The 27675-nt window shown below is 41.6% G+C and overlaps 1 protein-coding gene and 1 long non-coding RNA gene across 9 annotated transcripts in view; one reads left to right on the top strand and one right to left on the bottom strand.

The window, feature by feature from the left end:
- Window positions 1-27675, bottom strand: part of MYPN (myopalladin) — a 105321-nt gene that overhangs the window by 1740 nt on the left and 75906 nt on the right. For all 8 annotated transcript variants that reach the window (XM_021072494.1, XM_021072493.1, XM_013983298.2 and 5 more), the window contains 7 exons: window positions 16038-16259; window positions 14562-14711; window positions 13414-13496; window positions 11819-11945; window positions 10246-10453; window positions 8022-8187; window positions 3318-3451 (listed from right to left, as the gene is read on the bottom strand). In XM_021072494.1, coding sequence (XP_020928153.1) covers window positions 3318-3451; window positions 8022-8187; window positions 10246-10453; window positions 11819-11945; window positions 13414-13496; window positions 14562-14711; window positions 16038-16259 — 1090 coding nt within the window. The remainder of the gene's footprint in view (window positions 1-3317; window positions 3452-8021; window positions 8188-10245; window positions 10454-11818; window positions 11946-13413; window positions 13497-14561; window positions 14712-16037; window positions 16260-27675) is intronic.
- On the top strand, window positions 3-27657 carry LOC110256622. Its single transcript, XR_002338381.1, has 3 exons — window positions 3-1145; window positions 25014-25064; window positions 26033-27657. It is a non-coding gene; the product is annotated as an uncharacterized LOC110256622 (long non-coding RNA).

Here is a 27675-nt window from a genome sequence, read left to right as displayed (position 1 = left end):
AAAATGGACCAAATAATGTGTTACAATGAAGGGCATATAGTCAAGCAGGTACATGGCAGGGGTGCATTCTCTCCTCGCTCCAACGCTTTCCGTAGGATCTTGGGAAAGCACTGAAATATATCTGGGTCTGAAATGACTCATTTGTAAAAGAGAGCAATAAAAGCTCTTCTCCCCTTGCCAGGAAGAGGGAAACTGAGCTGGCGATCCCCTAATTCCAAACCCTATGATTCTAATCCAGTAAAATCTGGGTCTATCAGAAGGAAGAGGGGATGACTAGGGTGATTTCTCAAAATTATCTCCTCTCACAGACCTCGTGTGGAGTCTGCTAGAGGTGGTGGAGAGAAGGCTGTAGACTCTCAAGGGAGGGCACCTCAGAAAGTGGAGATGAGAAATTTTGGGAAATGGAAGCCAAAAGATGAGTCCATACCTCTGACGGGTATCTATCACACACCCTAATCATGCTGATCAGCCATTACCTACCTCCCACCCTAATCGGTTCTAATGAGTGATATCTGGAAGACTGAAAAGGAACATGTGCAATCAACCACGGTTTGGGGACAAAGAAACAATTTGAATGTCTTTGTTCTCCAAGCATGGTCCCAAAGCCCCTGTTTTCAGCAGATGGGATCCTTAGACTTGAACATGGTCTGAATGAAATATCCATCCAAACCCCTCAGTCCTAGGTGCTGTCTCTGATTCAGAAACCACAAAGCAGTCTTCTCATTAGGTTTCCAAGGATCTTGATGAGGAGAATTGGGCGCGGGGCGGGGGGTCGGGGGCGCGCACCAGGTGGGGAATATTAACATTCTGGGTCCTAGGAAGCCATGGACCCTTTCAGCATTCCCACTTATAAATTGGTCCTTTGTTGATTGCATCATTTTGAATTAGTTTTCCCAGGGTCTAATTACCTCTGAGTGAATTGGTAAAAATCAAATTTTGAAAGTTACAAAACAGGACAAAACATAGCGATTCCACAAAAGAGCAGGCACTCGGGAGGGCAGCCGTGAACTAGTCAGTCTCTCCCCACTCCGCCTCCCAGCCTGTCCCCGGCTCTCTCTGACTTCATAACACAACTGCTGCTGCTTTTAGGAGCCCTTCCTTCGACGAGAGAGGGGAGCCTGCTGTTCCTGTTCCTCCTTGGCCAGGTAGGAAGCGGGGTGGGGAGGGTGTAAGGAATTGATTTTAGTCCAAATCCCCCTCTCTCCCCCACACGTTGGTCCCAGCTGGGGAACCAGCGTCTCTGAGGGTTAGTGCTTTGGAATCAGGACTGGGACCAGGCAGAGGTGAACCAGGAGAACTTGAACGTGGGACCCTACCACTCAAGAGAAGAATTTGGACAAGAGTCATCCGTTTCGGGGCTTCCTAGTACTGAGGTTCTTAGTTGGAGACCTATTGGTAAAGTGGATGGGATTGCTAAGGTGTTAGCTTAAATTAAGAAACATATCACTGGCCTCTTTCTCCCCGGGGAAAGTACATTAGAGCCAGCTTCCCTCAGAACTGAAGTTCTTTTTTGTTTGTTTGTTTGTTTTCCTTTTTAGCCCCCCCCCCCCCCAGGGATATGGAGGTTCCCAGGCTAGGGGTCAAATCAGAGCTGCAGCTACCGGCCTACTCCACAGCCATAGCCACTTGGGATCTGAGCCGAATCTGCGACCTACCCCACAGCTCACAGCAACACTGGATCCTTAACCCACTGAGCAAGGCCAGGAATCAAACTTGTAACCTCATGGTTCCTAGTCGGATTCATTTCCACCGTGCCATGACAGGAACTCCTTAACCATATTTTTAAGAGACATATTCCTAAACCCAAGAGTAATCCCCTTTTCCTTTTTTTTTTTTTTTTTTTTTTTGGTTGCACTTATAGCATGTGGAAGTTCCCAGGCCAGAGATCGAACCCTTGCCACCTGAGTCACAGCAGTGACAATGCTGGATCCTTAACCTGCTAGACCACTAGGGAACTCCTTCTCCTTTAAAAACAAAACAAAACAATTGGTGAGTTTAATAAGTTTCTTATCTACAAATGGTTTAACATGATAAACCAGAATAATAAGAATAATGCTGCCTAGAACCTGAGGTGCTTGCTATTTATAGCACACCAGCACCAGGTAATCCCTACCACCCCTACTTCCCCCACCCTCCCCACCCCTGTTTAGTACCATACAAGAGGGGTCTTGGCTGGCCATTTTCCACAGGTCATGTATTTAGAGGAAATACATAGCTTTCTGTTTATTGCCCCTCATCTGTGGCCTTGAAAAGAAAATCAGGAGTTCCCACTGTGGCTTGGGGTAATGAACCCAGCTAGTATCCATGAGGACGCAAGTTCAATCCCTGGCCTCTGCTCAGTGGGTTAAGGATCTGGAGCTGCCTTGAGCAATGGTGTAGGTCACAGATGCAGCTCAGATCCTGCGTGGCTGTGCAGCTGCAGCTCCAGTTCAACCCCTAGCCTGGGGATGTCCATATGCTGCATGTGTGGCCCCAAACAAACAAACCAACAAAAACAATAGTCTCATGGGTTTGGGAGGATCTAAGTGTACCGTTTCATAAATTACAAGGTCATAAATTACAAAGGTCATCTGATATTATTAGGACATCTCTATTATTAGCCTGATTGTGGGACTGGGGTAGTACATATATGTGGAATGAATTAACAAATGAATAGAGTCTGGAAAATTCTGCTGGGTGGAGGTATGGCTGGGGAGGGGACAGGCAGTGGAGGGAGTTCCAATGGGTGACAGCACGGACATGTCATGAAGAAGCTGGATGATTAGAAGTACACATACGCTTCAAAGTCATTGTAATTCCTAGTATTAGAAGTCCTGAAAAATTCCAAACCTTCTTTTGGAAGAAGCTTGGCCTTATAGTGAAATAAAAGAGTGTACAACAGCCCTGAGGTGACCAGGATGAAAGGACCTTAAAAATCCATCTGTTAGAGAGTACTTGTTGTGACTCAGCTTGTTACAAACCCCACTAGGTACCTATGAGGATGCAGGTTGTATCCCTGGCCTTGCTCAGTGGGTTAAGGATCTGGCATTGCCATGAGCTGTGGTGTAGGTCACAGACACGGCTTGGATCCTGCATTGCTGTGGCTCTGGCGTAAGCCGGCAGCTACAGCTCCGATTGGACCCCTAGCCTGGGAACCTCCATGTGCCTCAGGTGTAGCCCTAAAAAGCAAAAACAAACAAACAAAAATCCATCACTTAAGCACTAATGTATAATCTAACCAGTTCATTTATGAAAACATTCTAAATCTAGCGTAAAAGAAAAAACAAGATTTTTCAGTTGCTTGTCACACAGATGTTCAATGCTGCCACTACACCTACCGTATATATCCAACCTGGCAGTGCACGACACGATGCCGGCTTCATTCTTGGCTGACAGTGTGTACCATCCAGCGTCTGATTTCTTGGCTGGCTGAATGAGGAGGCACACATACCCAGTTGTGTCCTGGTGCATGCTGGAGAAAAAAAAGAATATGTCTGTATTGTTTCTGGAGGCAGAGAGGGCCTTGTTGAGTTTGGGGTTCCAGGAAACTCAGGGCAGATCAGGCAGTGCAATGCTTCCCCTCCCATCCTTGACTCCAGAGGGAGGGAAGGGATCTCTGCTTTGAACAGGTATCAGAGGCAAACTTGAAGGTGGAAAGAAGTCACAAAAGAGCAGCAGGTGATCTAGGGAGGCCAAGATGAGAGGCAACAGTCATGGCTGAGACCTGTTCTTGCCCTCTCCACTCCCCACCAGGAGTACCTCCACTTAGCACAACCAAAGTCCAGAAAAAATCTCTTTTCCAAACCAGGTTGGACATTGCACTAAGAACTTTGTTAAGAAGCTATGGAAGGGAGTGCCCGTCATGGCTCAGCGGAAACAAATCCATCTAGGAACCATGAGGCTGTGGGTTCGGTCCCTGGCCTCGATCAGTGGGTTAAGGATCTGGTGTTGCCAAGAGCTGTGGTGTAGGCCACAGGTGCAGCTCGGATCCCGAGTTGCTGTGGCCGTGGCTGTGGCCAGCAGCTGTAGCTCCGATTTGACTCCTAGCCTGGGAACCTCCATATGCCATGGGTGTGGCCCTAAAAAAAAGCAAAAAAAAAAAAAAAAAAAAAAGAAGAAGCTATTGAAAAGTAGACTAAAATGAAAGTCCATGGAGGCTGTCCTCCCTCCCTCCCTTCTTTGCTTCCTTCCTTCAATTGAAGTATAGTTGTTTTAGAATGTTGTGTTAGTTTCTGGTGTACAACGAAGTGATTCAGTTATATACATATTCTTTTTCAGACTCTTCTCCATTATAGGATTATTACAAGGTGTTGAATATAGTTCCCTGTGCTATACAGTTGGATCTTGTTATTTTCTGTATGGTAGTGTGTATCTGTTAATCCCAAACTCCTAATTTATCCCTCCCCATTTCCCTTTTGATAACCATAAAAATTTTTTTCTCTGTCTTTGAGTCTGTTTCCCTTTTGTAAATAAGTTCATTTGTATTGTTTTTTAGGTTCCACTTATAAGTGATATCATATGATATTTGTCTTTGCTTACTTAGTGCGATCATCTCTAGGTCTACCTATGTTGCTGCAAATGGCATGATTTCATCCTTCTTATGGCTGAGTAATATTCCATTGTGTATATGTACCACATCTTTTTTATCCATTCATCTGTTAATAGATACTTAAGTTGCTACCATGTCTTGGCTATTTCAAATAGTGCTGCTGTGAACATTGGGGTGCATGTGTCTCTCTGAATTAGAGTTTTTGTCTTTTCTGGGTATATGCCCAGGAGTGGGATTGTTGGATCGCATGGTAACTGTATTTTTTGTTTTTAAAGTAACTTCCATTCTGTTCTCCATAGTGACTGAACCAATTTACATTGCTACCGTCAGTATAAGAAGGTTCCCTTTTCTCCATGCCCTCTCCTGCCTTTATTATTTGTAGACTTTTTAATGATGGCCTTTCTGACTGGTGTGAGGTGATACCTTATTGTAGTTTTCATTTGCATTTCTCTAATAATTAGCAATGTTGAGCATACCTTATTGTAGTTTTCATTTGCATTTCTCTAATAATTAGCAATGTTGAGCATATTTTCATGTGCCTGTTGGCCATCTCTCTGGAGAAATGGCTACTGCTCAGTTTTTGATTTTTTTATTTTGATACTGAACTGTGTGAGCCATTAGTCTATTTTGGAAATTAAGCCCTTGTTGATCACATCATTTGCAAATATTTTCTCCCAGTCAATAGTGGTCCCATTTGTTTATTTCTGCATGTTAATTTCTATTGCCTTGAGAGATTGACCTAAGAAAATATTGGTACAATTTATGTCAGAGAATGTTTTGCTTATGTTGTCATGTAGAAGTTTTATGGTGTCTTGTCTTATATGTGAGTCTTTAAGCCATTTTGAGTTAATTTTTGTGTATGGTGTGAGGGAGTATTCTACTGTCGGTGCAGCTGTCGAGCTTTCCTAACAGCACTTGCTGAGATTTTTTTTCTCTATATCTCTGCCTCCTTTGTTGAAGCTTAATTAACTGTAGGCGTGTGGATTTATTTCCGGATTCTACTCTGTTCCATTGATCCATATGTCTGTTTTTGTGCCAACACCATGCTGTTTTTGTTTTTTTTTTTTTGTCTTTTTGCTATTTCTTTGGGCCCCTCCCGCGGCATATGGAGGTTCCCAGGCTAGGGGTCAAATTGGAGCTGTAGCCACCGGCCTAGGCAGAGCCACAGCAACGCGGGATCCGAGCCGCATCTGCAACCTACACCACAGCTCATGGCAACGCCGGATCCTTAACCCACTGAGCAAGGGCAGGGACTGAACCCGCAACCTCTTGGTTCCTAGTCGGCTTCGTTAACCACTGCACCACGACGGGAACTCCTCATGCTGTTTTGATTACTGTAGCTTTGAGTATTGTCCGAAGTCTTCAAGGGTTATTCTTGAGCTTTGTTCTTTTTCCTCAGGATTACTTTGGCCATTCTGGGCCTTTCCTGATTCCCTATAAACTTCAGGATTATTTGTTCTAGTTCTGTGAAAAATGTCATGGATAGGAGTTCACGTTGTGGCTCAGTGGTTAACAAACCTGACTAGCATCCATGAGGATGCGGGTTCGAGTCTCCTGGCCTCACTCAGTGGGTTAAGGATCCAGTGTTGCTGTGAGCTGTGGTGTAGGTTTGTGGCTACAGCTCCAATTGGACCCTTAGCCTGGGAGCTTTCAAATGCCATGGGTGCGACCCTAAAAACACACACACACACACAAAAAAAAAAAAAAAAAAAAAAAAGGAAAAGAAAAGAAAAATGTCATGGATAATTTGATAGGGATCACATTAAATCTGTAGATTGCTTTTGGTAGTATGGCTTTTTATTTATTTTATTTTATTTATTTATTTTTGCTTTTTAGGGCTGCACCTGTGGCAATGGAAGTTCCTAGGCTGGGGTGGAATTGGAGCTGCAGCGGCTGGCTTATGCCACAGCTTCAGCAATGTGGGATCTGAGCTGCATCTATGGGCTACATGATCCTGCACTGCTGTGCCTTTGGTGTAGGCCGCTGGCTGTATCTTCAGTTCAACTTCTAGCCAGGGAACCTCCATATGCCGAGGGTATGGCCCTAAAAAGACAAAAAAAAAAAAAAAAAGAAATGCAACAGATTTCTGTATGTTAATCTTGTATCCTGCTACCTTGCTGAATTCATTTATCAATTCTAATAGTTTTTGTGTGGAGTCTTTAGGGTGTGGGTGACAGGTGGATTATTTCTTAATATAACCAAATGGGCATGTGCAGCATTTAGTTAGTTTTATACAATTTAGGAGCAAATCAGCATGTTTTCGTCTTCTGTTTTCTTTATGTCAGTAGTTTTTAATCTTTTCTGCATATTGCAATCCTGGATAATTACGCCAGAATTTCAGTCTGGTTTAATATGTTTCATTAATTTACACTGAAGTGTTAACCCAAGAATGGTCTCTGTTTTTGCTTGTATTTTACCAGAGAAAAATCCTGTCCTATACATACATAGTCTTTTTATTTTATTTTTCTTTTTAGGGCCAAACCTTCAGCATATGGCAGTTCTCAGGCTAGGGGTTGAATTGGAGCTGCAGCTGCCAGCCTATGCCACAGCCACAGCAATGCCAGATTGTAGCCACATCTGCAAACTACATTGCAGCTCATGGTGACCCCAGATCCTTGACCCACTGAGGGAGGCCAGGGATAGAACCTGTATCCTCATGGGTTCTTAACCCACTGAGCCACAACAGGAACTCCCCACATGTTTTTAGATGCCAAAATTCTATGAAACCCAATATCCTTTAGGACAAATTCAGTTTACTGTGAAGAAGTAATTCCTGTACACAGCTGCCTTTATGGCATAAAACCAGAATGGCAAAGAATTAAGGAGAGTTAGGGGACATTACGCAAGGCACACATTTTAAGAAACTGGATCCTTAAATTACTTTAAAAAATTCTTATAGTGATGGATGGAGAAGGAGTATTGCTTTAATGTTTTGTTTTGCTTTATTTACTTTGGCTTTTTGCTATCAAAAGATTTTCTGGGAGTTCCCATAGTGACTCACTGGGTTCTCTGTGCAGATGTGGGTTCAATCCCTGGCCTTGCTCAGTGGGTTAAGGATCCAGCATTGCTGCAAGCTGCAGTGTAGGTCACAGATGTGGCTCAGACATGACGTTGCTGTGCCTGTGGTGCAGGTCTGCAGCTGCAGCTCCATTTGATCCCTAGCCTGGGAACTTCTGTATATTGCAGGTGTGGCCCTAAAAAGACAAAAAAGTTTTCTGAGTACTAATATGACTGAAGACACATGGCAAAAATCTAAACAATCTTTATAAATTCCTCATACTTTTTTAAACTTAAAAATTAAGCTTTTAAAACTGTGGGATAGCTCTACAATGGACTACCCCTAAGCAACAAAAACAAAGACAGTTTTGATTGCATAGTAACATGGGTGAAACAAATATATTATGCCAAGTGAAAGAAGCCAGACTCTAAAGGCCACAGACTAATTTGGGTGGAGCAGCAAGCCTCCCTGAACTTGACCATGGGTGGGGACTACCTGATCCTCTCTCGGGTGAAAGGGATGGTCTCGTTGTCTTTCTTCCAGTAGAACACGGGTGGAGGCATGCCTATCACGCGGCACTCCAGTCTCACCGGGTGGCCTTCGGGAACACCACTGTTCTGCAGCTTCTCCAGGATGACTGGTGCCTTCTTCACTTCTTTGGCTGAGTGAGAGAAGGGCAGTGCTAGTTTGAATAGTAAATGTCTTGGGGGTCCTTGCCTCACACTCCTTACAGTTCTGGAATTTAGCACAGGGGACACCCACCCTCCCTACCTCCTCCTGAGAACGCTTTTCAAACCTCTTAGTGAAGATGGCTGTCTTGATAAAATCTCCAGAAATGATTAAAAAAGAAATGAGGGAGTTACCGTTATGGTGCAGTGGTTAATGAATCCAACTAGGAACCACGAGGTTTTGGGTTTGATCCCTGCCCTTGCTCAGTGGGTTAATGATCTGGCGTTGCCATGAGCTGTGCTGTAGGTCACAGACGCGGCTTGGATCCCGAGTTGCTGTGGCTGTGGTGTAGGCTGGCGGCTACAGCTCTGATTTAACCCCTAGCGTGGGAACCTCCATATTGCCGTGGGAACGGCCCAAGAAATGTCAAAAAGACAAAAAAAAAAAAAAAAAAGAAATGAGGAAACTGTCTCCGCCTGTCTTACGAGAGACCACTCTCATGGGTTTGGGTGATGCATGTGGGATTCAAACAGTAGATGTGAAATTAAGGGAGTTTCTTTTATTGCTCAGTGGTAAAATTTAAGAAACAATTTTGATTTTTATGTACTACATATGTTATATGTATTTTTTCTTTTTTAGAGGAGTTTGTTTTGTAGAAGATACATTGATTTTTACTTCAACGTTTTATCTTGAAAATTTTTATAGCTACAGAAAAATTGAAAGAAGTAGACTACTAAAAAAAATGAATTGAAGTTCTCTGGTGGTGCAGTAGGCTAAGGATCTGAAATCATTACTACAGTGGCTTAGATTGCTGCTGTGGCATGGGTTCAATCCCTGGCCTGGGAACTCCACATGGTGTGGGTGTGGCCCCAAATCCCACAATTATACTTCCTAAGGAGGTTCCTCCACCCAGAACCGATTAAGGCAAAGATACCTCATTTCTCAGGGTTGCAGAATCAATTGTTTAGCAAAATAATGGGGGGAAAAGTAAATGCTGCAATCAGTGTATCTTTGCAGAATGAGCTTTTTCTACTCTGTTGGTGAGAGGGAATTAAGGGTGAGAAAAAGAAATATTGAGGGAACAGCTTACTAGCCTAGAGAGAGGATTAACATTCTGCAGGCACCTTGATTTCTTTCAGGGGCCATATAAGGGAGACAGCAGAAGAAAGCCTAGCATTAGAATTTGTACATTCTGAAATCTATTTCTGGATGGTCTACTGCTCCCAAGGGGCTGGCACCTCCCATGACTACGACTTGTCCTTATCTGTAGGCGTTACAGTGTTTTGGTCACATCATCTTAAAAGGTAAGGGTTCATTTATTTAGCTATTGATTCAACATTTGTTAAGCACCAGCATGTTCCAGGCATTGAGTCAGACATCAGAGATGCACAGAAGGACAAGTCAGAATCTCTGACTTGGGAGGATTCAGGGAGGCAAAAGAGAAAATAGTTGCACAGAAGGCCATGGGTGAGCTAAGAGTCTCTCTTTTACTAAGTGGTATGGAAACAGAGGAGGATGTGCCTGGTGGATCCACTGTGTCTTTGTGGTGACAGTTGAATTAAGCCTTAGAGAAGGAGTAGGAGGTTGCTAGGCAAAGAAGGGCATTCCAAGTAGAGGGACCACTGATGCAAAGGCATGGAAGCTTGAGGTAGCGAGAGACCCTGGTGTGTTCTAGGAGTGATGAGCTATAGGACAAGTGACCTGAATTTAGTGCTAATCAATTCATTAGTAGTTGATTATTAACTATTACAGTGACTACCAATTATTACATGCATGATATATACAAGATACTATGTTTTTAGTTTACTGATACTTTTTTTAAACTTAATTTTATTTTTTAATTTCTCAATGAATTTATCACACCTGTAGTTGTACAATGATACTGATACATTTTTGAAAGTGGTGTAGGACTATGGCCCTTCCTACAGTGAAGAAGTAGAGATTAGACTTGGTGAAGCAAAGGACTAAGGAATTATGTCAGAGGCTCTGAGTCTTTGGGTGGTAACTTTGGAGGGGTTTATGTTTAGGGGGTCCCAGCAGCAAAGCTTACCTACTACAGTGAGCTCCAGACTAAAGGAATTCTGCCCGGTTTTGTTGGTAGCAACACAGGTATAGGTTCCCGCGTCGCGTTGAGTGAGTGGGTCAATGAGCAGAGAGTGGACTCCGGTCTCCCTGACCAGCATCTTGTGGGAGGCATCTGGGAGCACAGGCTGGCCGTTGAGCAGCCACGTCAGCTCTGGGGGCGGTAAGCCACTCACCTAATAAACAACAGGACAGCTGAGTCAAATGACAGACTGATGACAGGCAGATTTATCTGGTGGCTGAATTCTTCATCCTTGTCTGGCACCGCATAGATAGTGAGAGGGAATGTGGAGTGGTGAAAAACCTCTCTACAGGGGTCTGAGGACAAGACGGCTCAGGATGGATGGCCGCATGAATTTAGAGTATGTAGACCTTAATTCAGGTCATGATCATATGCTAGACTAGACTGAATAAGAATGAAAAAACCAGATAGATAGATAAAATAGGCCTGTGGTGTCAGTTTCAGAGGATATATCGCTTACATACCTGATAAGCAAGAGGCAGCTGAGGAAGGGACAGACATTACACCGTGATCTCAAAGCTGGCTGTGGATCATAATCACACAAGGAGTGTTTGACAATTCTGATGCCCACTTACTATATTAAATCAGAATCTTTGGGGGTGGGGCCCAGGCCTGGGTATCTTTTAGGGTTTAGGGTGGAAGAATAACAGTCTTCCTGAAATATTATTGAGGTAGCCAATGGGAGAGGAAGAACCACCTAGAGAAGTGGATTCTGTAAATGCCTAACCTAAGTCTTTACTAATTTGCATCTAAATCTCCAGAGCATTTTGCATCTTTGGGGCCGAAGGGGTAACTTTAAGTTTCTGTTCATACTAAGAAATATCCATGCTATTCAACGGAAACTAGTTTCTGGTGGAAGAGTTAGAATGTAGACTAGCTAAAGAAGATGAATGTTGATGAGTATGGGAAACCAGCTTCTGTTTTCATAAACTACCTTGGAGCCATTCTTTCATGATGATAATTTTTTTCAAAGGCTCACAGCAATTCATTTCAAGGATGCAAAAATCATCCTTATGACTTTATGGTAATAAAGGCTTTCCAGGCACCATATGGAATATGTCTGAATTGCATTACCACTTTGGTTGTCTTTTACAAATACAGAGTTAACTTGATACAATATCAATGTACTTTTTATTAAAATACAAACACTTAAAGATTTTATGAAATACTTTTGGCTGGTATTAAATGCTCCAAAAGACCCTTGTAAGAAAAAAAGTGATCTCTCTCTTCCTCAGCCCCCTTTCCCTGAAAACAACCTAGAGCAAATACAAACAGAGGTTCCCTGGTGCCGCAGTGGGTTAAGATCTGGTGTAGTCACTGCTGTGGCTCAGGTCACTGCTGTGCCGTGGGTGCAGTTCCTGGCTTGGGAACTTCTACCTGCTTCAGGCTTGGTCAAAACAACAACAACAACAACCCCCCCCCCAAAACCCAAGAAAATACAAACAAAAATAGGTGCATACAAACAAACAAATGCAAAATATGAAGAGATTTGGAACCAAGGATGGGTACTTGAGGCTACCTTGCAGTCCAGGCGACAGAGGCGACCCTCGTGAGCCACCATATCCCCAGGAGCCTGCAGGAAATGTGGTCGGAAAAATCGTTCCTGTAGGGGCTCTTTGTCTCTTTCTTGCACTCGAGACCTTCCTCTAAAAGAGCAAGAATGTTCAGGCATTAAACATAGAACCAATGCACAAACATGACAGTAGGCACTTAGGCGTGGCTAGAGGGCCTGGAGAAAAAAAATTGGGGGGGGGCGGTTTGCTGGACCATAAAGAGATAATAAATAATAGCATGGAGCTGATGTTAAAAAAAAAAAAAGAGTACTAAGCATCCACTGTAGGATTATCTGGTCAGGTCTGTAATTAAATAAATAGGCTTTAGCTTTTTTCTTTCTGAAGTCATTCTGGGTTCAGTGGCTCAGCTCCCCTTGCCTTGGGTTTGACCACTTGTTCAAAAGTTTCAAAATAAACAAATAAATCAGTGTTCAATCTGAACCACAAATGGGAGCCAGAAGAGAAGTCCTGTTTATTACCCAGAACAAGGCAGCTGCAATTCTTGTGTTTCTGAGTAATGAAATTTAAACATGGCTAATAAATTATGTCAGACCACTAAAGATGATCATGAACTTAAAACTGGTTAAGACTGATCAACAGTAACAGCTGTTCTTCAAGAAGGAAAAAAAAAAACTGAAGATGGTATAGTTGCAACGGTGGTGAAATACTGTATCTGAAACGTGGTCACTATTTTTGTTCTTTGGTAAGTCTAATTTAATTCATCCATGTCAGCAACTATGAAATGCTTTGCTAAGACTTGTGGCACCAGAAGACTCAAGAGAAAGCTAGATTTTTTCTTAGTGATTGGTAAAATCAGAGAGGAGGAAAGCCAGTTGCTATGTTGGAGACAATTGTTTTTTTGGAGACAACAACCAACAACAAAAATATTTTATCTGTGTACATATAATCATTAATGGTTTCTAGTTATTTTTTTCTTTAAGAAAAGGTAATTTAACTCAAGCGTCTGATATATAATGTGCACAGGAGCTACTGATGGTTACAGATTTTGAACCATTAAAAATGTGCTATGGGGAGTTCTTGTTGTGGCTCAGTGGGTTAAGAACCCAACATAGGGACCGTGAAGATGCGGGTTTGATCCCTGGCCTCACCAGTGGGTTAAGGATCTGGTGTTAATGCAAGGTGTGGCGTAGGTCGCAGATGTGGCTCGGATCCAGTATTGCTATGGCTGTGGCATACGCTGGCAGATGCAGCTCCGATTCAGTCCCTGGCCCAGGAACTTCTATATGCAGCAGATAAAAAGAAAACAGAAAAAAGAAAAAACAAAACCAAAAAACAACCAATGGTATGCCATGGACTAATGCTTCTCACATTTCATGTGCTTATGAATTACCTGGGGATCTTATTAAAATGCAGATTCTGTTCAGTAGGTCTGGGGGGAAGGGCTTGGGATTCTGCCTTTGCAACAAGCTCTCACCAGAGGCTGATGCTGCAGGTAGAGGACTACACTTTATGGAACAATTTATAGACCCAGTATTCAGTGCTCATGGTGGTGGGCAGATGCTTGGAGGGGCTCAAGAAGGAAGATTCTTATTGTCTTTACCTGTGAGACTGACTAGCAGCTGTTAGTCGACTTCGAATGGGCAAACCTTGTACCATCAAGTGGCCAGAGCAGCTGATTCTCCCCTGAGAAACAGAAAATGAAGGAGATTAAAATAAAAAAAACTCATGCTTTTTCAATATTATACATATTTTTAGGGTCCAGACCATTATGAACTTTTAAGCTAAGTATTATGAGTTTTTTGGGGGGTGTTGGGGAAGGGGGTGAAAACAACATAACTCCTTAAATCACTGTTAATATTTCAGGGGAAAGGATTTTTAAGAATATTGTGATGACTTTCATTTTTAAGCTGAGACGTGAATGGAGCACAAATATAACACAATTTGAATTCTTGTGCACTTAACATTATTTGCAGGCATATGCCAAGATCATGGCCAAGTGTTTTGATGCTTTCTTCAATAGAGATGATCTTCAAAACTAACATTTTAATAGGAGGAATGAGTGAGAGTAGACATTATAATTCTGTACCTCCTATTCTCTCAGTAGTTGAAGATACTTAATCTGTCATATCGTTAAGGGGAATTTTAAGTCTTGATCTCTTCAGAGAAGGAAAGGGAAAGATGATGGCTCTCCAACTTTTTTTGGAGGGGAGAGCATGCTTTCAGCATGTGGAACTTCCCAGGCCAGGGATCTAACCTGTGCATGGCAGCGACTTGAACTGCTGCAGTTGACAATGTTAGATCCTTAATCTGCTGAGCCACTTGGGAACTCCCACAGCTTTCCAACTTTCCCCCAAAACAGAAATTTATGAGTGAGGGATATTCACAAGTAATTTGCTTATTGTCTAAAGAACAAAAAATAACAACTCATTCTTTCAGAGAATAATTGATTGACTCTTCAAGGAGTCAGTGAGTTGCTAAACAGAAGATTTACTCCACTAGGTTGGGGCGTATACTTAATGAAGAGATGCTACTAATGTCCTTTGACAGAGGCTGAAGGTTTGAGTGACCCAGTGGTGGCTAACTGGTCGTGTAAGTTGTGCTTCTGTGCTCTAGTTACACTCAGCTTCAGTGCTTCTCATTCATTGTCCTCAGCAATCCTTAGTAACTCGCACTTCGCAAGGTTTATTCACAATGACATCAACTGCTCCTTCCTCAGAGTGCAGCGCGGAGTGGAACCCGCATCTCCACCTGGGGGTTGGCAGCCATGATGGTGTAGTTGCCATCGTCATCACTGGTGGTGGAGTCAATGTGCAGAGAACATGTCCCGTCTCCTTCTCGCCTCATTTTGCAGTGCTCATTTCTCTTTGAAATCTGCTTTCCATCTTTGAACCAGTAAACCTAAAGGGAAAAATAAGGGGAGTATATGCTGTTCTGCACATCTTTAGACGATAATGATGCAAGGAGTAGGATAAGGCAAGGGTCGATTGCCATCTCTACAACAAATAACCCATCCCTTATAAAACACTTAGAAAAAAGTGATAAAACATATTAACAGGTGACAGTATAATATTTTCCTCTACTTATACATATACAATATTTAAGTGAGAAATTAGATATAATTTAGGATTGAGATAAAGCCTTTGATTATTTTTATTGCACTTTTAAAAAAAGGTTGGCAATTGAGGCTTTATTTCCTAATTCTTTCACAGATAAAATTTGAGGAGTTTCAGGCCCTGATTAATCCAGTATCTCTTAAATTTTGACCAGTCAGTTGTGAGATGATTTTATGGGGCCCAAGGACAGGGCTAAGTGACACCCTATTATACTTTATAATGATTTAAAAAATGATCCTAAGGACCAGATGTGTCATTAGAGGCCAAATAAGGAAAACCAGGAGCTGGGGACTTTTCCAGTTATCTTTTTTACAAGCTCAAGTCTCCTGCAGTCCCAGATCTCAGGGCGTAGAATAGCTCACCTACTTGAAAGGAGAGTATGGTTTATTATACCAAGTGAAATGAGGCCAGGATTCACTTGCTACATTTCTCATCTGATTAAAATTTAGGTATACATAGTTTTCATGTTAAGTTCTGCATGTGTCAAGGAAATCTGTCAGACAGGAGGGTCAAAGTACTGGTGGCAGTTGCCCTTTTTCTACGTTTCCTGGTTACCTAACCATACAAGCTCATGCCACGTTAATATTTGTGAAAACAGAGTGGAGAGATATCCTGCTGTAGACACACTGTCTGTAAATCCTTCTTTCAGCTGACTGCCAAAAAATCTGGTGACTCATAAGATTTTTCAGCAGCCAGTGATAATGATATGACATTTTCAGCATTTACCAACCTAACAGTAATGATACAAATATAGCTCACTTTGTACAACAGGCATGCTGTGGATACTCAGTAGATGTTAAATAAAAATTATCAGTTTGGTGAGCCTGATGGTCCAGAAACTCAATGGCCCAAAACAGAGGATCATGACTAAGAAATTTATTTTAAACATTTATAAACTTACCCATAAGTAGTCTGATTTATTTTTTACCTATTTAATGATCCTATTCCTGATCGTTTCTTTTTAGTTAAATGATCGGGTTTTGTTAATTTTCTGGTATTGGTTTTCATTCCCTCTGTAGATACCTCACTAGAGTCTGATAAGTCTTTCTTGGAGGCACTGTTTATAGTTTTGCACTGCTGGTTGGCCAACTGGCTGGCCATCTTCCCCTACCTTTGGGACTGGGATCCCAACAATTTTGCAGGTGAATGTGACTGGAGAGCCTTCAGTGACCCGGAAGTGCTTGAGTCTTTTGTCAAAGATGGGAGCAATACACTTGCCCGTGGGGATCTCATCATGTTGAATTTCATCATCTGATTCATCAACAGGGGTACGTTCCAAGCGAAACTCTATTTCATTCATCAGCCTCTGCTCAAAGCTTGAAATTTTGTACTCCTGTTAAAACAGCAAACATGTTTCAATTTCAGTTTCTACAGGTAGAGGAAGAACTTATTCCTCAGCATAATCTGAGCCCCAGACTTTTTAAGATTCAAATGTTAGATTTATATCATAGAACCTCAGTAAAACAGGCATGTTCCAGTTCCACTTCCTCACTGTGGAGCACTAAAGGAGATTTCAGTGTCTCTAGTACAATCCCAACTGTCCTAAGGGGTCCTGATTCCTCATCTTCAGCATGGAGTCCCAGTAGAATCTTAGAGGGAATGGAATACAGCCGAAATGTCATTTCCATAGCTCCTAATAGTGTCCATTTCGATATATAGAACCGCCTATGTGGTATTTTGGCAAAATTATTCTGAACTGCATTCTGATACATGCCTGCATCACCAACTTCCTGTCTCTACCAGACACTCCCATCTGCATACTGGAGGAAAACTGGTCTTTCATAAATGTCCCTTGACTCCGTGTCTGCTTTCACTCTATCTCTGCTGCCCTCCCAACAGAATGACTTGAAATAATTTCCCATTGTTACAGCTTCATTTCCTTGTCATCTCTTTGCTCACTAAAGGACTGCAATTAGACTTGTGTTCTCTCACTTCCACTGAGACTGCTACTATCACCGTCTTCAGGTTTGCCAAACACAGTTGTCGCTTATCTGTTCTCACCTTACCTGACCTCTCAGCAGCGTTAGACACAGTGGCTACTTTCTCCTTTTAGAAACATTCTCTTCGGTTTGTTTTCATGACACCATACTGGTTTTCCTTCCCTCCCTCTAGGTGGTCCTTATCTGTTTGCTTTGCTAGTTCCAGCTCCTCTGTTCCAGGTGATCTCATTTTCTCTCACGGCTTCAGATACCTTCTCTAGGCTGATGACTCCAAACCCAGGTCTCTTAGCCTAGTCTTGCCCCAGATCTCATATACCCAATGATCTGCTCAGCATTGTGAGAAAAGTCATATACCCAACCCCTTACTCTCTGCCATGGCTTGGATGCCAGATGGGCACCTCAAACTTAGCATGGTCCACACTTCATTTCTGTCTCCCAGGGGAGATACTCCTTCCCCACTCACTCCCTATCTCAGGAACTGGCTCCCCTATCATCTACTTGGTTAAGTGGTTAAGCCGGTGTTTCTCACATTACCTATGGTGAAAAACCAGGTTTTAAAAATAAATTTTCCAACCTGTTCTGTTGTAAAAGAAAATAAAAATGAATTGCTAGAGGGAGTTCCTGTTGTGGCTGAGTAGGTTATGAAACCAACTAGTATCCATGAGGACATGGATTTGAAAATTGGCCTTGCTCAGTGGGTTAAAGATCTGGCATTGCCATGAGCTGTGGTGTAGGTCGTAGACGCGGCTTGGATCTGGCACTGCTGTGATGTTGGCTCCAATTTGAGCCCTAGCCTGGGAACTTACATATGCCGTGGATGTGGCCCTAAAAAGCAAAAAAAAAAAAAAAAGAAAAAAAAAGGATTACTAGAAAAATGAAATAGAAATAGAAAAACACATGCAAAATTATTATATTCAATAGGTATAAAATTTCTCTGTCACATGCTGTAAAAAATTCTTAGTGGTTACTTTCAATTTCTATACTCATCTCAAGGTAGAGAGATGCCAGCTTGCAACTGGCACAGGTCTCAGACCACACTTTGAGTGTACCAAGTTAACCTAAGTCTAGAACTTATCCTGGATTCCTCTGATTTCCCCTCCTGCCCTAGTCTATTAAGCTTAAATGTCACCTCGCTAAAGTAGCCTTCCCAGGCTACTTCATCTAAAGTAACTCCCCATTCTAAGTCTCTACAGAGCAGTGATTGCTGTCTAGTATTTTTTCTTGTTGATTGACTGAACGAATATCGCTAAGCCTTAGAATGTTAGCATCCAAAGAGCAGAGCTCTTTTTGTCTTGCTTCCCACTACATCTACAGCACACGGAATAGTGAATGCTTGAATCATGGCAGGTGCTCCCTGAGTATCTGAAGGATGAAAGGATACATGAATGACACACGAACCATCAATTGTTCCAGGGTCACTTTATCTTTGAGGAACCCAGAGCCATGTGTTTGGGGCGAGGGTGAGACCTTTGGCTAAACTTTTGACTCTAGTTAAGCTTAATGTTAGAATTTAAGGAGGCCCAATGGAGACAGTCCTAGGATGCTTCTCTTTAAAAACATTTTTTAAAAATTATAGTTGATTTACAATGTTCTGTCAATTTCTGCTGTACATCAAAGTGACCCATTCATAATTCTGTACTAGGATGCTTCTGAAATGGAATTTGGAAATACATGGCTGATTTGCATCTGCCCCTAGTCATAGGCAGAATAATTGAGTTCAAGACTCATAAGATGTGTCTTTAGGCTCTTAAATCACATATGCTCTAGTTATTGTCTTATACCTATTATTACCTAATGTGTGTAGAATTGGAGCTTAGAAAACAGACACCAAATGTTCCTGAGCTTCAATTTCTTGGAACCAATTTTAAATCTCCCCTTTCAGCCTTGCCTCAAATTAGGTAAACAAAATAAATCTACATCTCTTTCTTTTCTTTTCTTTTCTTTTTTTTTTTTTTTTTGCTTTTTAGGGCTGCACTGTGGTATATGGAAGTTCCCAGGCTAAGGGTCAAATCAGAGCTGCAGCCGCTGGCCTACGCCACAGCCAGAGCAACGTGGGATCCGAGTGGTGTCTGCAACCTACACCACAGCTCACGGCAACGCCAGATCCGTAACCCACTGAGCAAGGCCAGGGATAGAACCCACACTGAGCCACAAAGGGAACTCCCTACATCTCTTTCGACATAGGAAAAATGATTAGTCTCCAGTTAAGCTTATTAATTTTTAATTAATTTAAACCAATTAAAGTAAAAGACTGTTCACTTCTACTAATTTGAAACCTAATTTAGTTTAAATGTATTAAGACTATTTTCTACATAATAGGAGTTTTTAAAAAGTTAATATTTAATGCTTCTAGCTATCCACCTATTAGGTTGAACTATGTGAAACTGCCATTTTTGAGAATTAAAAATTGTAGAATATCAGCAATTCCAAATGATTGGACTTAATATTATATAATGACTATATTTTCCATAAATGCATAAAGCAATCCCACAATTTTGAAGTATTTTCCAGCCTTGACAGTTTAAAATCAAATGAGGAATATATTGTTCTTCTTTGTTGAATGGTATTCATGTTCCTAAATGGACATTATTTTTCCTTTTAACAAATTTATTGTTTGAATGCTTAGAAGTAAAACTGATGAGTCATTTTATTCCTTTACTATGTGAGGTAGGTGCTAAATAGCTTTATTATTATTCTTTTCTTTTTTCTTTTTTTGGCTGCCTCACAGCATATGGAGTTCCTGGGCCAGGGATCAGATCCAAGCTGTGGCTACAATGCACACTGCACCTGTGACAATGCTGGACTCTTAACCCACTGCGCTGGGCTGGGAATTGAACTTGCAGCGCTCCAGAGATGCTGCTGATTGCATTGAACTCCAGCGGGAACTCCAGCTTTATTATTATTATTATTATTATTTTGTCTTTTTGCTATTTCTTGGCCGCTCCCGCGGCATATGGAGGTTCCCAGGCTAGGGGTCTAATTGGAGCTACCTGCCGACCTACACCAGAGCCATGCAACTCGGGTCCGAGCCGCCTCTGTGACCTACACCACAGCTCCGGCAATCCGATCCTTAACCCACTGAGTGAGGCCAGGGACCGAACCTGCAACCTCATGGTTCCTAGTCGGATTCGTTAACCACTGCGCCACGACGGGAACTCCTGGCTTTATTATTTTTTAAATAACAGTCAAAAAGAATAATTCACACAGTTTGTAAACCTCACATACAGATCCTAGAGTTCAGGCTATCCCAGGCTTTTGGTGCGGGTTGCAGGAGGTCTTAGCCTTTGACAATTTCTCATCTTGTTTCATTAAGTCCCCAGATTCCTAATCCATTCCATACTGCCTCTAGCCACTATTTTAGTGGAGTCTTTGTTCCAAGCTAAAGAACTTTCTTTACACCTTGTCCTGCTGTATGATGGGTGAGGCTGATAAGTTCCTGGCTAATTATATTGTCGGAGTTATTATAGGGGAGAGATGAATTCCTGAAATTCTATATTGAAAGTATGATCTCATTTTTCCAAAGAAGTATTGTTGTACATGGTGGTAAGTTATGATTATACCTCTATTTTAGGAACAAATGGGTGATAAATAAGGTTTTTAGCACTTGCCAGAGACTGTAAATCCCACATTGTTTCTATGTATTCCAAACACCTAACTTTAGGAACTTGAATTTACCAATTTGGGACCCAATTTCATGGAATTTATAAATATTTGAATTGCCTTAACCAAGGGAACTGTGAAAGCAATTTGATGAAAATGTGCATATTTTGTTTTGCTATGAATGGTAACATACTGGTTATTATTATTATTATTTGCTTTTTAGAACTGCACCTGTGACATATGGAAGTTCCCAGGGTAGGGGGCGAATTGGAGCTGTAGTGCCCACCTACACCACAGCCACAGCAACGTGGGCCCCTTAACCCACTGAGCAAGGCTAGGGATCGAACTTACATCCTTATGATCCTAGGCAGGTTCATTAACTGCTGAGCCACAAAGGGAACTCCTCAGTTACCTATTTATTATTTTACCAGTACCACAAATTGGGAGGTGGTGTAAACAACACTCAATGAGTTCTCTAAAATACAAAATACACTATTGTATCTGTGTACTGAGGATACAGTTGTAACCAGACCTTAACTGGAAGTTTCCACTGAGGTACCAAGATGAGCTAGCTATCAGAAAACAAGTGAGTTGGCAGAAAAACTATCCTCCAGAAACTTCAAAGCAGGTGCTTAAGGACAGGTTAGGTGATTTAGATTCCTCATCTTCATCAGAGATACAAAAAAGGAGGGAGAAGATGTGGTGAGAGGGCATTGGAGGGAGCCTTTAATATCTGTGAGGTTCCCACCTCTACCTCTAGCCACAGAGTACCTGCCTTTCCCCTCCAGTCTGTTGAGAGAGACTAAATAGACCCGTTTGTAGAGCTTCCTGTGTTCCTCCAGCGCTTGGTTTCTGACTCCTGCCTAGAAGCCTAGAGTGAGGAGCGCGGTGAGGCTTTGCTGGTGGGCAAGGTGACGGCTGCTCTCAGTGGCCTGTCCTGCATTGTGCCAGCTCTGAGGCCCTGGGATGGTTCCTGTCAGGCACACACGGGGCACATATGAGACAGAGCCAGTGTGGGGTCAGCGTTTGTCCCTCTGTGGCTGGGAAAGGAAGGAGTCAGGAAAAGCAGTTAGTGAAGCAGGGGAGGAGGGAGCGGAAAAGAGAGAAGCTGCCATCCTTCCTTCCTGGCTTTAGATTTCCCATTTGCAGGGTCCCTGGGGTGTGGCGTGTGAGGTATGGATGAGGGCGTTTGTTGGGGGCGGCGGGGCTCTATTTTTGAATAAAGATTGGGATGTGGGTTACTCCAAGGACTGGACATTTTGTATTACTGGATCAAGATTATATCTTGCCATAAAGTAAATATAGACACTTATATGAACTAAAATTAGCCGAAATGGTTTTGTGGTTACCTTACATTTGAGATTGTCAGGAGCAGAGGAAGGATTTAGCCCCATTGGATAAATTTAAAGGGAGAAAAAAATTGCTTTGAAGATACAAATTTTTAATGTACCAGTTATATGATGTAATGTATAAATTACAGATGCCCAGCAAAATAAGAATACTGTAGTCAAGGAGTTTCCATGAAAGATTTCATAAAATATTTGGGAAGTTGAACCTCAGAAACAAGGAAACCATGTAACCGTGTGGCAGGGGCATGTGGCGTATTTCTTTTTTCTTTTTGTCTTTTTAGGGCCGCACCTGAGGCATATGGAGGTTCCCAGGCTAGGGGTTGAATCAGAGCTGTAGCTTCTGGCCTACACCTCAGTCACAGCAATACAGGATCAAAGCCATGTCTGTGACCTGCATCACAGCTCATGGCAACGCCAGATCCTTAACCCACTGAGCAAGGCCAGGGATCGAACCCGCATCCTCATGGATGCTAGCTGGGTTGGTTAACCATTGAGCCATAATGGGAACTTCCATGTGGCTTATTTCTAAGGCAGTGAATCTTTACAACTGAGATGTTTACAAAGATGCACACCATCCCCGAAGCAGGAATTAATGTGGGTTTCTTTTTCTTTCTTTTTTTTTTTTTTGTGGTGCTTTGCAATTAAGAGTTGCTTATCGTAAGGATAACTGCCCTTCTTACACATAAATCAACGTTGTCATTGCAAGTTATGGATTATGGGATTCAGATTTTGTAAGGAAACTTGCAAACAAGCAATATGTGTAAGTTAAATGTAAATGCGCCTTCTGCATTGTTTTGCACAAAGGTTGTATTACTGATCCACTGTCAATGGCTATGCACTCAAAGTTTCCAGGGTTTGTGCTGCGTCCTCCATTTTTCTTTGCCTTGTCCTCTTTGTGAGTGAGAGCCAGAGTTTCTGTGTCAGCTGCTTGTAGGTGATATCTGTGCTCAAAGGAAAGAATTTTTTCTGTGTAAATCTGGCCTGTATGGCAAGCAAATCAATGACATATGACCCATTATTTCCAGGCTTATGTTAAAGACCTTAAGTGAAAATGAATTGCATAGAATTTCAGTTGCTCTATGCAAGAAAAATGAAAAGCTAAAAAAATTTGGAAGAATATGCCACTTGAAAATATAATTCTTTTTTTTTTTCCTTTAAAGATAATCCTCTTAAAGCTGATAGTTTGACAACTTGAGGCGTTTGATTTCTGGGACACATTTGCAGAAATTTGCTTCAAATTGCCAGAGTGGCAGTGAATGCGTTCCTTCTGCTGAGAAGCACAGTGTAAAAATGACAAATCTCATCCAGATACAGCGTTGCCAAGTTTCTGGATTTCCAGAATGTGGGCCATGATTTGACACTCACTGCCCTGAGCTTGATGCTGGTTTCCTCTGCTCTGGGTTCTGAGTCTGGGCTTCAGGGACAGATAATCAAATAGGATCAAAGCAGCTGGAAGAGCCTGATCAAAGGGTTCTGAACCAACTCTGGGTACCATGTTCACTGAAGGAAGTCTTATGTGTGTTAGATAAAGAATTCGACCTTGTTCCAGGGACAGTCACAGTATAGACAGTGGATAACAGATTCCTAGGTAAACTTGAAGGTTAACATACATAGGGATGTCTTCTTTTACTGCTTTTCTAATATTACATGCTTCCTTCCATAGAAATAACCAGGCTTCATAGTGTGTCCTCTGTTGCTGTTATCAAATTCTTAGATGCACCTGCTATATGCTAAATACTGTGATAGGCACTAGGGATACAGCACTCCATAAAATGCAGACTCTGCCTTTGGGGAGGTTAACAAAAAATACTTTAAATCCAAATTTTGTCTTGAATAAATAATTGCTGAGAGGCTCACAGAATTATTTTATACTCAAAGGTTCACTTAACACCAGAGTTTTGTGTAATTTCACTGTGTTTTTAAAAAGTTTTCATTGTTTTAGTCAGTTGATTAAAATAGGTTGTTATGATAGTGTCTACAATTAGGTATAATAATCTGCAGCATCAAGTGAGATATTTTTCATAGATACACAACAAATCCAAAATTTTCTACTTCATCAAAAGTTTCATTATATTATCTGAAACTAAGTCTCAAAGTTGAGTGTTAATTCAGTAAATATTCCCTGAGCACCTACTCTGGGCTAGACACAGCAAGGGTGCTACAAAGAATAAGATGCCCCCACCATCTCAGCTCTCAGCTGAGCATGTAACTGGTGCACCCTCAGAGGACCCACAGCAGATGACCACAGCACTGTTCCAGCACCCAGGGTTCTCTGATGCCTAGGGTGAACAACCAAGGCATTGGTGAGGTCAGCGGCTTTGTGGAACTCTTATTAGAAAAGCTACGGGGGAGTTCCCGTCGTGGCTCAGTGGTTAACAAATCCAACTAGGAACCATGAGGTTGTGGGTTTGATTCCTGGCCTCACTTATTAGGTTATGGATCTGGCATTGCTGTGAGCTGTGGTGTAGGCTGCAGATGCAGCCTGGGTCTGATGTTGCTGTGGCTATGGCGTCGGCTGCCAGCTGTGGCTCCAATTTGACCCCTAGCCTGGGAAACTCTATATGCCTCAGGTACAGCCCTAAAAAAAAAAAGCAGAAAAAAAAAACCTGCAGAAATTAAAGAAAACACATTATTTCCAGTAAATGTGGAAAATGTATGAAAATTGATCATTTCGACCAAATTCATAAAATTAAGTTGCTGAGTCAAACCACTTTTGTGACAAGAGAAAAAAAAAGCAATGGAAGGTAAGACTATTTGCTCACAAGAGGGAATTTTCATAAAGAATTCATGGTAAGAGATGAAAGAGGTAAGATTTAAATAGAAGAAATGACTAAGCAGCTTAGAAAACGAGATTGGAGGGAAAAAAGGCAGAGCAAGAATTAGGTGATTCTCGCCCCCCGCTCCCCTCCCCCATCATACAGGGCAGTGTCTGGGAACCATAGACAGTTTTAAAGAAGGTTTTACTTTAAAAATGAGAGGGAGAAGCAGAAGAAAGAGACGGAAAGGTTTCCAAAAAAATGAGGTCAAGGAAGAAAGTTGAAATAAGACATTAAGTATGCGTGTGTATGTGTGTGTGTGTGTGAATTTAGACATTAACAGTCACCAATTTACTGGGTGCAGAATGTCATGCTAAGACATATGTGAATTAGAATGCTCCATTACATTTTGTGTGATTCTGGATTCCTTCCAACCTCTCAGATTTACTTCACTAATGGAAACGCATTGATGTCCAGTAAAGATCCACTGGTGGTGAGTGATACCCTTTCAGATAGAAATAATACAGCCTAAAACCTAGAAATCTTTGTCAGTTTAGAAAGCCAAACATTTTAATAAATAGGAACATCTGAATGGATGACGCTTTGTGTCGTACACAGTTTTAAGAATCAACAGGCAGATGTTACTTGCTAATTGGAAATGTATAAAATGAGTTAGAGGATAAATGCCAAAATATTTCAACAGAGAAATACAGAGTGGTAGATATATCAAAGAAAACCTATTTCTAAAGTGTTAATTAGAAGTTTGTGTTCTGGGAGTTCCGTTGTGGCTCAGTGGTAATAAACCTGACTAGTATCCATGAGGATGCAGGTTTGATCCCTGGCTTTGCTCAGTGGGTTAAGGATCTGGCATTGCTGTGAGCTGTGATGTAGGTCACAGATGAAGCTGTGATCTGGAGTAGCTGTGGCTGTGGCTGTGACTGGCGGCTACAGCTCTGATTCCACCCCTAGCCTGGGAACTTCCATACACCACAGATGCAGCACTAAAAAAAAAAAAAATTTCCTTTTGGAGAGGAAACTGCTTGTAGTCAATAATATTCACATTGTTCAAGGACAATGATTTACTTTCATGCTCAGCATAATATGGTAATGCTCGACCACACAAATATTCTAGGATGGTAACTATTCTTCTTTTGCTTAGAAGAGTAAGCAAAACAGGGCAAGAGAGTCCAGCTTTCTGGCCCTAAAAGTTGTCAAAGCAAAATAAAACAAATGCATACTCTTTAAAAGGAATCCTTTCCTCCCCCCACGTATGTGTAGGCTAATATGGGAGAGAGAGAACAGACTATTTTGATTCCTGTGTCCCCAGAAGGCAAGTATAGACGACTGTCAATACACAAGTGTTTATGACTGTTCTTTACTTTTTCTATGCACATTTCCTTCTTCTTAGGTTCACATTTAGACAGTTCTTTTTGACTTTTTGACTCTCATTTCCCAAGGCAGACATGGACAAAATGATACTCTATCATGGTCATCATTTATGCCTCAGAACTTCCTCAGAATCATCTGCCAACATGATGTGAGCATTCCATCACAGAGAGTTCCTGAGTTTCCTGAACTGCATTTATGCAGCTTGGCTTTCATTATCCATGGCATAGAATTCTGTCTCAGATAACTATGTAATTAACATACCGTAATAGCTCTCAGAATAAAAATCGTCAGAAGAACATTGACCTGTGTCATAGATATTCAGATGGAGAGGATGGAGATGATTTTTTGAGACCTCAAGTTCCTGTTATTAGCCCTGAAGTTCATTCATGAGGGAGGTTTAATGGAGCGTTTTGACTGGATTTATGGCACTCTACTCATGGAAATTCATGTTCACATGTAGTCACATTTCAGGTAATTAAGAGAAAAACCCTACTTCCCTCCTAGTTGGGGCAGTTGGATTCACATGGATCTCCCTACAGAGTAACCATAAAAGTAAAATCAGCTTGTGTGCTGAGCTGATATCATTTTTACAGGGTTCTAATTGCTCCCTGTCTCGTGTTGTAAAAGACGTAGACTGAATACAGCTCTGATTTCAGTGACAGAAGGATTAACAACCACAACTGTGATGACAGTATTATAGGAAAACAAATCTGTACTAGTCAGAGCAACATTTATGGGGCTTGGAGGCAACTGTTGTAAAACTGAAAAGGGCTGCAGAGTTTCAGGGAGAAAATGGGGAAAGTGCCCTGGAGACCAAGGCTCTGGTTCTTGCTCCACCACTGACAGTTTGACAACCATGCTTCAGTTTGTTTGGAAGTATAGTCGCCTTGGTATTTGCCTCCCAGAAATATATGCAATTTGATGGAATAATAGATGAAATGTATACTTGATTATGGCTAGCTTCATTATCCTACTTTAAGTGAATAAAGTCAATTTTGAAAAACTTTTAAGCATTATTTTCAAAAGAATCCACTCAGTAAAAATTGCCCAACATATAACACAATATGAAAATACTGTGTATCAGTAACTCCACTGGATGTAAGAGACAGAAACATGGAAGAAAGCAGCATATAGTTAGGGAAGACTTGAGCCTTGTTTCCAGAGGTCACTTATGTCACAAATTCCACAATTTTTGACATATAGTTTTCAGTGAAGTTTTATATTTCAGAATTGATTTTATCAGTTCCCACCTTGGGAAATATGCCAAGAATTTGATTATTGAAATATAATTTTGCATTTGAAAAATAACCTATGAAACACAAAAATAAATGGAATAAAACACTCAGTCTATCTATCTTTCTTTTTGTGATGCTTACATATGACTTTCATTTTTCTCCCTCAGTGTAAACACTTACTGGAAAGCAGGGAGTGTACAGATTGAACCACAGGATATTGCCTAATGGCTATTTCACATGCTTCAACCTAATGTAAAGATTGAGAGGAACTGATGAGCAAACCTGCAGGCACGTTAGGCTGAAGGACTAAGATAAAGGAGGCTTGGAACCCCAGAGATCCTTAAAGTCTAGATCATCTCAAGGCTCAGATATTGATATATCCTAAAGATGTGATGGTGTTTGCCAGTACTGAACTGACAATTGCTGGAATGGAAAACAGACTATATAGTCTCTCTCTTTTTTTTTTTTGTCTTTTTAGGG

Source organism: Sus scrofa, chromosome 14, assembly GCF_000003025.6.
Source record: "Sus scrofa isolate TJ Tabasco breed Duroc chromosome 14, Sscrofa11.1, whole genome shotgun sequence".
NCBI lineage: Eukaryota > Metazoa > Chordata > Mammalia > Artiodactyla > Suidae > Sus > Sus scrofa.
The sequence above is the reverse complement of the archived record's forward strand: the minus strand, read 5'-3'. Positions and strand labels throughout refer to the sequence as shown.